Below are 15,673 nucleotides of genomic sequence, written 5' to 3'. Positions count from 1 at the left end.
TCTGTGTTCTTCTCTGTCACAAAGTGCTAATTTCTTCCTGCCCACCTTAGTAAAAGTTGATGAGACCTTAAAAAAAGAAAAAACAAAAACAAAAACAAAAAACAAGAAAAGAAAGAAGACGTGCAGGAAACAGTAGGAAAAAAAAAAGCAAGCTTTTGCCTGAGAAACTCATAGTGCTCACTATGGAGCCTTACTGAATTTGAACGTGTGTGTTTTCAGCGGGGAAATCCTGGAGGCAAGACCCTGGAGGAACGGCGTTCCAGCTTGGATGCAGAGATCGACTCCTTGACGAGCATCTTGGCTGATTTGGAGTGCAGCTCGCCCTACAAGCCTCGGGCCCCACCGGTGGGTACTGCTCCAGCCCCGGTCTGATCTCCACTCTATCTGGAAAATGCATTTCTGAGAGCCTTTCATTCCTGTTACACCTCTGGAAATCCAGTAGCCCCACCTCCTGACCTAACGTGTGCCACAAACTGTCAGTGAACTCTCAACCCTCCGGGACCATGTCCCAGGTGGAACCGGACACACACTGTTCTGCTACGAATGTACCTATCAGCTCGTATTAGTTAACTAGCCATAGCTTCTTAAAATTGTGTTATCAGCCTCTTCCTTCAAAATGACACTGTGTTACTTCTCTAGGATGTCATAGACAGCACACCTAATTCATTGCTGTGTCCCTTTTCTGAACCCTCTCTTTGTAGATATCTCATTATACATTGTTGAGGTCTCTACATTTATGACTTAGCATGCATCTATATAAAGTTAGGCTGAGTGTTGAAGAAGCTTCTGTATTGTTGTTGCTGTTAGAAGTAATGATAAATGCTAACAGTGAGATTCCCACACTAAACAGAAAGACTGACTTTATTTTTCTGTCCTCCATCTCTGCCTCTGACCCTCTTCTTGAGAGTAGGTCTTGGCTGGTCTAGAGCTCACCACTATATAAGCAAGACTGGCTTTGAAGTCCTAGTGCCTCTCAAGTGCTGGGATTAAAGATAATTGCCACCACATCAAGCCTTTTGAACTTTTGTGAGTAGGTTAAACTGACACCAGATATCTTGGTATGTCAGTTTCTCCCCAGATTCACTGGAAGTTACTGAAATCAGTTATTGTACCCTGCACATGGTACACTATTCTCTTCCTAGTTTTGTTTGGACATATTTCTGCATTTTCATCTATCATCTGTGTTTTTGAAGCTGATGTTCCATCACTAGAGAATATCCTCCACCGGGCTAAGTATTGACAGGCTCAAATCTGTTGCAGGGCTTCTGTGTCCTGCCTAGCCAGTTAACAGGATTCTAGGTGCCAAAGTCAGGCAGGTCCTTTTGCCACTGTGGGTGTGACCCTGACAATGCTTTTAGCTTTCTAATTGACAGCACATATACCTCTGTGTGTCTCACTCTTATTGGTGACCGGGAGCCATTGTATTGTCATTGTTCCCTAACAAATGATAGAGCAGTCCTGCGTCTGTCCTGTTAATCAGTCATCGCTCATCTTCATCCAAGATTGAAGTTTCTTTGTTAGACATTTTCCTATCCCCCTCCCTGCGCATGTAATGAGATTGGCAGTTAGGTTGGGGACCCAAGGCAAACAGACAAAAGATGAACTCTTGTGTGTCTGTGTCACCTCCCTCAGGCCCAGCCGTGCACGTGGACTCCATTTTGTACTCATTGGATTAGCTTCACCTGTAGAGCAGGCGTAGTGGCTTTTGTGGGGGAATTGAGCAGAAATGGAAAGTGCAATTTTGAGAGCAGAGTCATGGTCCTCTGTATGTAGTACTTGTCTAGTGTGTTCTAAAACCAGATTAAAGACTTTGGTATTTGTTTATTTTAATTGTTTTACTATTGAAAAACCCAAGAAGATATAAGTGATATTGTTCCTTAAGAATCTCTTTCCCACTAAAGAGCAAAACATTCATGAAGTTAAAATAATAATTATGATGACCTCTAAGTTAAACGGTTTCATAATTACATCGAAGTCTACTTGCCATGCGCCCATTCCATTCCCAAATCAAAGCAAAGTCTAGTCTATCCTTTTCAATTATTCTAATTTAGGAAAAGCAGGAGTTAATTAGGAGCTCCTGCTCATCCTTCTATATTTTCTTCAGTGCATGCAACTGAAGTGGATGTGCGAGTATTTATTGGCTAACATAATTATATGCTGCGAGAACAATAATCATACACTTAAATATTAAACTATGTGCCAAGAGCAGATGATGTCTGCTACAGACCACATTGTACTGTAGTCAAAAGGAACCTGAAATGTCCTCAAAGAATGGACGCTCATATCTAACTTTGATGGATGCTTTCTATTTTTGATGCAGAACAGATTTTAAATTCAAAACATGGTGAGTCACCTGACCACCTTAAGTAGGCTACTAGGTCTATAGCCCATCACTTCTCAGCAGTCCCTGTGCTTTCCCAGTCTGTCTCTGAATCATCTTTGCATGGCTACTATGACTTATGATCTCCAGAAAGTGATGCATGATGTGTAATGTTTGTGCAGGAAGAGGTACCAGGAAGCACATTCATATGACAGCTTTCAAAGTGCCTCTGATCTGGACAAATTTTGCCAAAACCTTTCCCCTTTTTTTCATAGAAGTATCTCCCATCTTCAAGTAGCCAATGTTAGTTCCAAGTACTTTCTTGTGTCTGTTTGACTATGTGGCTTTTACTCTCTATCTTGGAACTATAAAGACGTGTCATTATGTCCTGCCTCTAGGGAATTCCTAAACTTTTATGGCAGACAGAAAGGGAAGTGAACCACAGTGACACAAAGAAGCAACTCTCTCTGTTCTTTTTTACCTTGTCACGTGCCTCATTATGTGCTGAAACTATTCAGAGACATTTTGTTTAAAAAAAAAAAGTGAACAGGATGTGAACAGGAAGTGAACATTGGGCCTCTCAGAGTTAGAGGATCCTGCCACACAGGCCTTGGCTGTATCTGTTCTTGAAGGACACTGGATTTCAGAAATTATAGCAGCAATGAAAATATGTCTTCTTTGAAGTATAGCTTGTTTCTAATAGTAATATAAACTATGTGGGGTTTAGAGGAGAATGACAGATTAAAAAACTCATCAAATGGGCTTAGGATCTAGTAGCACTTTTGCTGCTGAAGGCTGTCCTTGAGGAAACGCTTACTAGGGAGAGCAGCAGTGTTTCTGCCTATGGTGGGATTAGATGGAGTACCTTTAGTAAAGTTTACGTTGCGTGCATGTGTATGTGCGTGTGTGTATGCGTGTGTGTACACATATAGATTATTTATATGTCTGATTTATTAACTAATATATTTTTAGCAAACTTGTCATGATATAGATCATATATTTGTATTGTGTGAAATATAAAGATCAATATGAAAATACTTTTGTCACTATTTCCAAGAATAATATATTATACATACATGATATATAACATGTAAGTTATTCATATATAGATAAATCACCTTTTGAAAGTTTACATGGTAGATACACATAGACAGGGACACACACAAACACACGCACACACACATACACACACACACCACTATAAGAAAGCAAGGAATTAAACAATTTACTGTTAAGAATTAAAACTTACTGCATACTAGAGAAACATTTTAGAAGAAAAGACATGAGGAATGGAAAGGAATTCTAGGCAAATGGCAGGCCCAAGGAGATCATAGAATATTAGTGCTTATGTGGCTCATAGACCATGCAGCTAAATTTGTAACTTGGAGGTAAAGAGGTTTTATGCACATAGGGAAAGAGTATGGCTCCAGAAGGCTTACTAGTAGTGGGCTGAATAACCGTTTTCATTTTTTCTGATCCATAGAAGAATCCTTCTCTGTGTTAGCAGCAGCCAGAAAGCACTGTTTGTACGAATATCTTCACTTTATTTTCAAATTATGTTTTTTGCACTTTCCTTTCATTGTCTTGGTGATTTATCAAAGGATTAGATATACGAAAAGTGAAGTGCAAATGTAACCAGAAATCATAAGGTGATGTGCTGTCCTTCCATTTTCCAGTCCTGTCTCTTGGATGTCTGTTGTCAACATAGTTTCAGCTTGGACTCCCAGTCAGAACCACTCTGAATCCATGCCAGTGTGGATCTTTTAGAAAATGAGGGTCACTTGTCACTTTAGGACTATCTCTTTCCTTCTCCAAAGAATCCGTGCTGAAATGCACCTCCTGATTCTTATTCGTAGACTGTCTTTTCTTTCCACACGGCATTCGTTAGGGTTAGAGATGGCATTACTTTATGTTTTTATTGGATTATGTTAATGTTCTACTGAAACTGAACTTTTAAAGACTTTTTCCAATCATAATGTGTTTGAAAATATCCAAAGGGATTTCACTATTGTCATTCAGACTAGTGTAACACTGCAAAATTGCAAACGGAGTTATTTGTGATTGAGAAAGAGGGAGAAAGATGAGAGAGAAAGACAAAAAGGAAGAGAGTTGATAGAGAAAGCCTGCCCCCTAAGATGCTGTCTGATAGTTTCCCTAATGATGAAGGGGATAGGATAGAGGAATGGCTATCTTAATGCTGCTTTCCCCTTGACTCCGGTCCTCATGCACAGCTCCTAACCCCGGAGTTCTCCACATCTATGGTAGGACTGTTTCTCATGAGGCAACACTTAGTGAGCTCTCGGATGAGGGTCACTAAAAGGACAGAATTGTGATTTAAAGGCTAAAGTTTTCAGCTCCACCTCCCATCCTCTGAGAAGACTTGAGGTTGACTAGGTCATGCCTCTGATGAAGACTATAGAAATCCCAAAGGTGGAATTTAGAGAACTTCTTAGGTGTTGGAGTGACTTCGGCATGTCTGCCCTTAGATGCCCAAGAACAGAAGCTTCTGAGCTTAGGGCCTTTCAAGACCTAGCTCAGAACACCTCTTGTATTCACCTTTTCATTTATGTCCTTTACTATGGCCTCTGTACTTCATTGCCTAGTGCATAGAGATGTCCCCGGAGTTCTTTGAGCCACTGTAGCAAGTGACCCACTTTAATCATTTGCCGTCACCCTGGAAATGAAGGTAGGTCATGCAGAAATTCAAACAACATGGTGCTCAGTACTTGCCATTGACTTGAGTATGCACAGCCTGTGGAACGTAGGGTCTGCAGGGATGCGAGGTACATGCATTAGAGTTGAGTGGAGTTCTTGGATCTTCATCTTGTATCAGATGGATGGAAACGGATATCAAAGTGAAGATTTGTATGCGTCATGCATTCAGAGAACACAGTACATTTCCTCTTGTCAAGTTACAGGAAAGAGTTGGAGAGCTTTTAGACGCCAAGGTTACAATGGGTCTACCATTGGTTTCTCTGTCTCCAAGTCTAAAGCTAGGAGAGCATCACCCTTTCACAGCTATGGGTTTCACACAGAACTCTCCTGACCCAATCGCTGTCCAGCACCAGTCTAGGCTTGCTTGGATTGCTCTGTTTAAAAGTTATTAGCACATGTCTGGGTTTTTTTTTTTCAAACATGAAGTTTTAAAAGTTGCACCCACTCTTTATGAAGACTGCTTTTCCTGAAAAAAAAATATCAAATCATCCTTTCAAGGACAGAAAGTTGCTAAAACTTCTCTTTGGCCAACTGTTGTCTGCTTTTACTGCAACCTCAGCCGTCCCACACTGGGTGTATTTCATAGAGCTGCAGCTTAGGAGGCCAACTGAGAAACCATTTCAGGAGTGTAGACACTGCACTAAAGGGTGGTTATTAGGAATTCATGTGGCCCGAGGTATTAGGTACAGTAATCAGGGTGGAGCTTTGTGGGGCCATGGAGAGTCTCTTCTCTTGTGCTCCCAAGTTCTAGCTTGCAAAAGCCAGGAGCATCTGCAGGAGAGATTTATTAGTAATTAAAAGTTTAATATTTCGTATTATTCACTTCCACCTAGACATGCTGCCTACTGGGAGGTGAAAGCTGCAGCTTGCCTGTGCTCTATGAGGAGGCATTCAGTCCTTGCGGACAAAGGATTTTACTTTGGAGGAGGGAGGATTGGTGTTTTCTTGAGAGTTGTGATATGAGCGTGGTATTTCCTGTTGAACCAGGGATTGGGCTAGTGCCATGTTCACACTTCCTGCATCTCCTTGTGAAGTGTAGAGGAGCCGGCCTTGATCTGTTGGCAGTGGATTTTTCTGCCTATCGAAACGATCTACCTATTGTAGCTGCCTTTGAGACTGTGGTAACAGATGAAATACTTCAGAAATGTTGTGTGGAGGGTATTAGCTGAAATGCAGTAAAAAAAGATGTGAAAAACAGCCCTGTTGAAGAGAGCGGGGTGTGCATTTTGCAGTGCCCCTGTTTAGAGGATCTGGATTATTTTGAACTCGTCTCTACCTGCCAGAAGACCTAAGGTTAAATAACAATGGCGTGGGGGCGGACAAGCGGTTAGCTGACTCAGAGTTGCATGCTATGGGTTAGATGATGGGCAATTAATTTTTAGATTGCATATAATTGCACCACTCTAACATTTATGTCTTCTCTTTCTTTTTTAAAAAAGTCAGTGTTTATGTTTGTGTCATACGTGATCTACATAGTCAAACTTAGCTGGTAGAGTTCACTGAACTATATGATTTGGAACATTTAGAATAAAAAGTTGACACTGCCCAATCCACCCTGTCTTGTACCCCTGTGGACATGAATGTCTATTTATTCAATGTAGGACATCTCACGGTACAGTGATGTAGTTGGGGCAGTAGAAAGCCGTGACAAGTGTCACAGAGCACCCACTCAGCTCTTGTCCAGGAGGTGCTGGTCTTACAGCACAACCTCAGCTGCAGTCTCAGAGGTACCTTTGCTTGTGATGTGCATGTTAGACCTTTATGAGTCCTTGGCCCAGAACAGGTATTCCATTACCCCGAATCACTGAATCCAGTCATACGTTTAAAAGGAAATACACAAAGCTTCCCCTTTCTTGAGTGTCCCTGTTTTATAACAGCATCTTAGTGGAAATAATTAGCCCTGTGTCCGTGCAGAAGCACACATCACATTTGCAAAATTAGAGCACTCTTGTCAGGGCTGGTTTCTCTGTTTCTTTCTTCCTCTCCCACTGTTTAAATGTCTATTTTGGTGGTACTCTTGCTCACAATCAACACAGTCCTCTTCTTTTCCTTTTTTTTTTTTTTTTTTAAGAACAGGAAATAAGCAATTCAAAGCAATTCCAATTGCAACTTTTCATGTAAGATTATTAGACACAACCACAGAAAACAAGTGACATTTGTATGTGTGTGAGTGTATGAAGGTGTGTGTGTGTGTGTGTGTGTGTGTGTGTGTGTGTGTGTGTGTCTTCAGAGAAAACAATCTTTAATTGTCTAGGATCACTGTCGTGTCCATTTAGACATACTTTTCTTTACTTGGTTTATAACCAAATAAAGTATAATGATTGTTTCTGTGGACAGATGATTGGAGCTGTTTAATCTCCAGCCTTACATATCATTTTTGGACATGGTGAATAACTCTGGGGCTCCCCAAACAACCCAATACATTAGGGTTGCTCAAGTTGTTTTCATGATGTAAGACATTGACCAGGAATTAGTTTCAGTTGATGCAGTAAGTTATACTATGGAATTTAAATTAGCTATGTTTTGTCACTCGAACGTACCTAATTCTTCACAGAACTAATGAGCTGATTTTGCGTTGGAAGAAAAGATCGAATTGGACCCATAGTGCTCCCGCCTGAGTATGCGTTCTGTTTTCAGTTACTGCTTTTCTGTGTGGATGGAGAAGCTTTCTGTGTGCGTGAAAGCCGTGTTGCCCTGTTTAGTACCAGAGAAGGGACGTGGCTGTGCTTTAGTATATTCCATCACAAAGAACCCTAATGAAAAGTAAAATCGCCGTACATCTCATAGGATATGCAAGACTGTGTCAATGTAAATGCTAAAACTACCTTATGGTTCAATTACAAAAATTAAAAAAAAAAAAAAGGACTGTGATAAATTCCAGAAGGCCTCCAGGCAAGACCAAGATTACCATTTGTCTCAACACAAAAGAAACATTCCAATTCATGTTTCTTCAATAAACCAAGCAAAGTTGTTATCAGCCAGCCTTCCCCTTCCTAGAAATATGCTAGAAATCCTGTCTCAGGCTGAGGTGGAATTATGGCTTCAGAGCCCCATCTGTTCCTGACTTTTCTGTAATAAACAGGTAATTGCACAATAAAAGTTTATCCAGGTGAATGGTGGGTCTGTAAGGACTACTGAATGGCAGCCCCTGGTTGATAGGAACTTCCTAGTTTTCCTTAACATTGAGTTCTGGCATTTGAAGGCTGTGGGTGTCGTGAGAAGATGACCTTACTGTGGAGGATTATGCCTATATGCATACAGGTGTGTGTGTGTGTGTGTGTGTGTGTGTGTGTGTGTGAGAGAGAGAGAGAGAGAGAGAGAGAGAGAGAAGAGGAGAGAGAGAGACAGAGAGAGAGACAAAAACAGAGAGATACAGAGAGAGAGACAGAGACAGAAACAGAGATACAGAGAGAGAGAGAGAGAGGGAGGGAGGGAGGGAGGGAGAGAGAAGAGAGAGAGGCATTGTATGCCCTTATGTAGGGCATCACTCACCTACATTTTTTGCCATGCTTTGAGGATTTGGTGTGTGTTGATCATGCTAACATCCCTCCTCAAGTCTTCCAAGATGTCTCCTTCTCACCCAACTCTTTGTCTTGTTCCCTCCTTCAAGACTACTTTGTGAATCTAAATTCTCTTGTCCATTGAAAAACGGTAGACATTTCGGGGGCTTCACTCTAAAAGCAAAATAACCCTTACTCTCCAGCAGCTAAGAATTATGAGTGGCTCCTCAGCTAGGGTTGGAACTTAGTTCCAGTTCCCTTCTCCCTAATGGGATTTAGTCTGGTTTTGGCTTGCACATGTCTTGTGTGTGCTGGCACAACCACTGTGTGTTCGTATTTTCAACTTCCCTGGAGTGTTCACAAGAGACTTTTCCCTGGGGCAAGCCACTGGCTTTTATACCCATCCCCCCTTTTGCACTAAAGCCTGTACCTTTCTCGGAGTGGTATGAGGTAACTTCCAGTTATGGAGCACATTCTACGTCTCTTATTCTTTGCACCCTAACCTATTGTGGGTACCAGTGTTCATTGTCATCTACTACAAGCGGAAGCTTTCTGACAAGGGCTGACAGATGCATTAATCTATAGATAGTAAGATAAGTCATTAGGAGTTGTTTCATTACTGTGTCTATTTATCAGAAGAACATTGTAGGTTTTCCCCTAGAGGTAGTGATTTGTGTAGTTATGCTGTTCTCTAGCCCAGTTATGCTGTTCTCTCTGGAGGCATGTATGGGTTTCATCTTGCCGAGTGGCACTCCAAGCCAATCAGACAGTAATCGGTAACTCCCATGTTCCTTGTGCCACTATTAAGCTCTTTAAGAGGAAGTGAACTTTATTTACATATATAAGCCCATGAAAAGGTACATCCTGTAGACTGCATGTATACAAGAATTGAATCATAACTGGATATTTGTATACATAGATGATAAGCAGTGAGTTCATGATATGACACCTAGAGAAAATCAAATATATGGCTTACAGTGATTTGAACAATGTGCTGTGTGGATTATTTGAAGACTATACTGTCGAATATAGTCCATAAATTTCTTAAAGTCACACTGGGAACCATCCATGTGTTGACTGGAACTGTTTTCTAATTCTATTTTGATGTATACTGCACATGGGGAAATAGTGAAGGTATTTTGTATCAGTTGCTTTTTCTGTTGCTAGGCTCCTTATTAGCAAAGATTCCCGGTCGGTTCCTTTCCAATGACATGGCATTCACAGAGTCACCATTTACCTGATATTTTCTAGGCAGTCAAAACCAGAAAATAAGGTTGTTGTTGTTGTTTCTAGAAACAACATGTGTAACTTAGTCTTTCATGGGATCCTATTGTCAGAGCTCACTCTCTCATCCCCTGGGCTTTATTAAACAGAATTCTAATTTTAGCTATGTTTATGAGGAAGGGAATTTCACCATTATTTGGGTATGATGTCACAGGTTGGATACGGGAGCTCTGTTTGCAGCAGTAATAAAAGAAATTTCTTGGAGTGTAGTCAGAAGAAAGGGTATGGACAGAGGAGAATTTTCCATAGTCATCACTTTTCTACCATTATCTGGTAGGTGAGGGGTGAAGGTAACACTGTGTTCATATTTTAAGGTATTTTATAAAAGACACTGATATAGACCTTCAGACAGGACTGTATAAAAGGTCCCTTCTGAAAGGACCTTATATTTAAGACTATGGGCATGTTCATGTACTTATATAATGATTGCGTGATTAACTATTTTTTTTTTGATTATTGATTTAGCATAAACTCACTGTTAAGTTGCTGAAGTAAAATAGATCCCAATTACATGGAAAGATATATAACCCTCCTTGTTTGGGTGATAGAACATTTTAGATGTTGGACATACTATAACTTTTAGTTGGGTACATAGTTTCAATCAATCAATCAAATCAATCAATCAATCAATCAAACAAACAAACAAACTAATACTTTGAGAATCCTGGGTGGCATCTTTTAGCATCTGAAAGGCTAATCTTGAAATTCAATTGCATTTTCTGTGGATTTGGAAATGCAAGGCAATTTAAGAAAACAAGGGAGGAGGACTCGAATAGTAACATCTAATTCAAATTTTATTCCAAATCTAGAAGAGTCAGGTACTGGTCTATGGTAAGTGTACGTATTAGGACCACAGATTTGGAAGTCCAGAAATAGTCCTTTATGTTACTATTGATTGATAAAGGATAGTTTTTCATCAGATCATTCAGGAGTAGCTAGATTTCTAAAAGCCTTCTTTTCATATACAAAATTTAACAGAAAGTAGATCGCTAACACAAATGCATAGGTTGAAACTATAAGACTCCTAAAAGAAAACATAGGAACACTGATCGTGACCTTTGATTAATGACTAACTTCTTACACATTGCTTATAGAACATAAACAAGATAACACAGAGAAACCAGACTTCATGGGAACTAAGCATTTCTGTTCATCAGATGTCTTACTTAGGGCTTTATTGCTGTGAAAGGTCACCATGGGCATGAAACTCTAAGAAAACATTTAACTGGGGCTGACTTACAGTCCAGAGATTCAGTCCATGATCATCATGACAGGAAGCATGACAGCACGCAGGCAGACATGGTGACGGAGAAGGAGCTGAGAGTTCTACGCGCAGCAAGAAAAGAGAGTGATACGAGCCTGGCTAGAGCATCTAAAATCCCAATGCTCACCCTTAGTCACACACTGACTTCAACAACCTATTCCAACAAGGCCACACCTCCTACAAGGCCACACCTCCTAATAGTGCCACTCCCTGGGGGGCAAGCAATCAAATCTGTGAGTCTATGGGGTTAATTATTATGCAAAAACCACTTAAGATGCCACCAGCATATAACCAAAGAATGAATGTACAGAACAGGACAGACTACTTGTATGTCACACATACGAAAGAGTTTTCATTCAACATGCATTCAATCATTATACCTCAGTAAAGATAACAGGCTAATTAAAAGTTGCACAGAAGATTTACACAATCTTCTCTGAAGAATATTAGTGAATCACAAAGACAGGAGAAGATATGAAACCATTGTTATCAGAGAAATGCAAATAAGTGTGACTCTGAGACACCACTATGTGTTCTCTAAAATATCAGCCATTATTATTGTCATCGTCTGAAACCATTGCATAGGGCGCCAGCAGGAGAAGAGCATGTAAAATGGTTGGATAATTCCGGTGTATTGTAAAACGTGCATGCATTTGTTGTCAGTCTGACAGCTTCCAAAGCATTGAGCATTGTTGCTACACAATGCAAGCATTTTACTTATATGCATGTATCCAAGAGTACTCACACATATGGCTACACAGAAACTGTTTCCATTGTGTATACATAGAAAAATTATTTATAATATCTAAACTGATGAGTGGATAATCAAAAATATATACCCATATACTTTAGTATTATGTTATAAGGTAGATGAAACTTTGCAAACATGATAGTGTTGAAAGCAGCCAGATATAAGTAGGTGTATATGTTGGCCTTTCTGTGTGTATGAACAGGCCATCTCTAGACATAGGACAGATCATTTGTGCCTGTGTCTGGGCTGAAGGATGAGTATGGGAACTGTAAGCACTGAGCTGATTATGTTGGGAATGCCGAAAATATTCTAGAAATAATGATGTAGATTGCATAGTTTGTCAGCTATACTTGGTATCATTAAATTTTAGATTAAAATATTTATTTTTATTTCCTATGTATTGATTGTTTGCCTCTGTATATGTGCATGTACCCTGTCTTTTCTGGGTGCACTTAGAGACCAGAAAGAGTGTCATATCCCCAGAAGGAGAATGACAGAAGGCTGAGGCACCATTTGAGTGCACTTCCCTGACATTGATCCTCTGCACAACAGCCTTAACAACGGTCTTAACTGCCGACTCATCTCACTAGGCCTAGCTTCAGTTTTAAAAGGTCGAATTATTTTTAATACATGAATTACTGTACCTGGAAACTTAAAAGTATGAGAAGAGAAATGTTGTTTTGAACAGTGTTTCTACAACACACACATGACACTGGAGAAGGAAGCTCCCCTAAGGAATTTGTAGTCTGTTGGGTAAGGTACAAGTGAATACCTGTGGTGCAGAATGTAGGCTGGAAGAAAAAAGAACAGGTTTCTGCTGCCTGAACCCAAGGAAGAGGAAATCTCCCTGGAAGAGCATAGAAACTCTGATCCCACCTATCATTCTTCCTTGGGAAGAATCATCCACTCAAATAGTCTGGCTTTCCTCCACCTCCATAAATATGACCCAGACCAGTAATTTTCAAAGGCAAAGAAAGCCCGAGGCAATCCAAAGTACTGCTTATCTAATAGTAATGGCACTTGGAGGTCAGTGTAGCCCACCTTAGAATATGGCAAAATTATCTTTAAAATGGCCACCATTTAAATGAATTATTTAAGGTCTTACACACACACAGACACACAGACACACAGACACACACACACACACACACACACACGCACACACATGCATGTACACACCCGTACATGTGTGTATTTTCCAGGCTATTTTGGAACTCACTTTGTAGTTCAGTCAGGTTCTGAATTTACGGAGATCTTCTTGCCTCCTCCTCTTCAGTGCTGAAAGTAAGGCATATGATACATTAAATGCAGCCTTACATAGTTATTGAAATGTATCATAATAATTGAAATGATGGGTTCTACAATTTATAGTAGATATAAGCAGTATACTTTATCTGCAAACCTTATCTCTATCGCCTTTTAGAGTCTACCTGGATGAAATACTGAAAACCTTTGTGCCTCAGCTTTCTTCTTTCTGTGAACAGATAATCGTAGCATAGCAATGAGGATAATATTAGTCGAAACAGTAGTTTATGATGAGTTACAATGTGCAAAGGACTTAACACAGTGTTTGGCATATAGTTAGCACTATATAGATTAGCAAATCTTATTGGGAGCTTGGTGCCTATTTTTAACTTTTTATTGCTTTTCTGTAGAGACATTGATATATAAATTTAGCCTGTGGCATTCTCTCCAAGATTCTGAAATGGTTCATCTCACTCATTTGAGCTGACCGTCATCCTTAGATTTTTCAGGGATAGTCCAGCTGTCTGAAGGCCTTACCTAAACCGGTTGGCCGTGTCGGCGGTTCCTAATGAAAGGTCTCAAACGCTGGAGCTTGTGCCGTCTTCTGACACATGAGTCAGCCCATCTGTTTTGGTGGATCACAAAGTAATTTTTTTGTTCAGTGACTGAAGCTCACATAGTGACTCATGGATTTGGAATCTTCTCTAAGTTAATAACCATTGACCTATTGTCACGTGTGAAGTTTTCTATACTTACCTATCCAGAGACTAAGCCATCTAAAACAATGCTCAAAGCACTGGCTTCTGTAACGTATTTCCATGCAGGTGAGTTCTTGCACGTTTTTAAGATCTAATATCAGCATATATCCACAACTAGCTCACAAGTGCAAAGAAAGCACGGAGGTCATGTGGTTTTGGTCGCCTTTGTGTGCACTTGAGCAGCTGCAAGTCATGAAGGAGATTCCATAACATCACGATGAAGAAGCCCAGCAGCTTCACCAAATAGGAATGCCCAAAGAAAGGGCAATCCTCTCGGGTTTTCTAACTTCCGGATGGTTTGATTTTTCTGTACGTATGTGCATAACTTTCTTAGTACCTGCCTTGAGGTGTTAAGAGATTGAAGTATTTCCACAGTGGAAGGGTGGAGGATTGAACAGCAGTTTAATATCATACATGTTTTGTTTCCTGAGATTATGGGTATTGAGTCAGCACTGTCTAGAAGGCAGACAGGAAGGCAGAAGAGGGAGTGATTACAGAACTACCTACCATCTTCCTAGGCTTGTCTCAGGACATTTGTTCCACACTGCCTGAGCATCACCTGCATCAGACATTTCCAATGCTCATAACCCATTTGATCAGATTATGATGTAATGGCTCCAGAATTGTGGTAGAGTGAATCCATTGCGATGTACCTGCCTTCAGCCCTAAACTTACTATCCGTCACACGCTTACACACACTTCTCTGTTACAAGCCCATTACAACATGGAGAAGGGCTGACTGTTACCTGTGTTCCTTTGAGTTTAGATGAACTCTTCTGAGTAACACATGTGATGGTTGAAAAAATGCTCATTAATGGTCTTAAATTAAAAGAAAAATAAGCTTAGAAATTGACTGAAACAAGCACTCAATTAACTGTGTCTTTCCCTACTTGTGGATTGTACATTTGTGTAGAAAAAAAATCACAAACAAAATGGTGATTGCTCGAAGAGATCAAGTGCAAGACGAACCAGGCAGTGCAAGAAAGAACGACATTTCCTCAAGTTCACTCATTTCTGAATATGAGCTATTTCCCCCATTTTCTTGGTTGCACAAAACTTTTATTACTCTGCTGACTTCCATAAATATACTTATATTATTTTAAGCATTTTACATTACAGGCACAAGCATTAGATCCCCTGTGAATTTACCTGAGATCAGTAAGGACTTCCCTTGAAGTGTCCAGGTAATTGTCTAGCATCACCTGTGGACAGGCTCAGAGCTGTCTCTCCCTAACAGAACACAAGGCTGCAATTCCCATGCTGCTGCCAGGACAGAGAGAAGGAAGGGAGCAGGACGGTGCTAAGCGGCTGGCACAGACTGACCTGGGACACCGAAGGAGACATTCCAGCAGTTACCTGGGGTGGAGAGTTAAAATTACACGCTCAAAGTGAAATGTCTGCATTCTAATTTAAAGCCTGTCACTTTTGAGCTGGCCATACCTTGACCAAGTTATTAAACTTTCACCTTATATTGAATATATACAAAGAACTCAAGAAGTTAGACTCCAGAGAACCAAATAACCCGATTAAAAATGAGGTACAGAGCTAAACAAAAAATTCTAAACTGAGGAATATCGAATGGCTGAGAAGCTCCTAAAGAAATGTTCAACATCCTAAGTCATCAGGGAAATACAAATCAAAACAACTCTGAGATTCCACCTCACACCAGTCAGAATAGCTAAGATCAAAAACTCTGGCGACAGCAGATGCTGGCGAGGATGTGGAGAAAGAGGAACACTCCTCCATTGTTGGTGGGATTGCAGACTGGTACAACCATTCTGGAAATCAGTCTGGAGGTTCCTCAGAAAATTGGACATTGAACTGCCTGATCCAGCT

General features: G+C 40.4%; 1 protein-coding gene across 15 annotated transcripts in view; it reads left to right on the top strand.

Moving 5' to 3' along the window:
- The window catches only part of Lpp (LIM domain containing preferred translocation partner in lipoma), a 641,914-nt gene that overhangs the window by 304,444 nt on the left and 321,797 nt on the right, over nt 1–15,673 (top strand). For 14 of the 15 annotated variants that reach the window (XM_039088098.2, XM_039088097.2, XM_039088099.2 and 11 more), the window contains one exon: nt 220–345. The exons of the other annotated variant lie outside the window; for it this stretch is intronic. In XM_039088098.2, the coding sequence (XP_038944026.1) occupies nt 220–345 (126 nt within the window). The remainder of the gene's footprint in view (nt 1–219; nt 346–15,673) is intronic. 15 annotated transcript variants of the gene reach the window in all.

This window comes from Rattus norvegicus, chromosome 11 (genome assembly GCF_036323735.1).
Source record: "Rattus norvegicus strain BN/NHsdMcwi chromosome 11, GRCr8, whole genome shotgun sequence".
NCBI lineage: Eukaryota > Metazoa > Chordata > Mammalia > Rodentia > Muridae > Rattus > Rattus norvegicus.
This window is presented reverse-complemented; position numbering and strand designations above follow the sequence as displayed.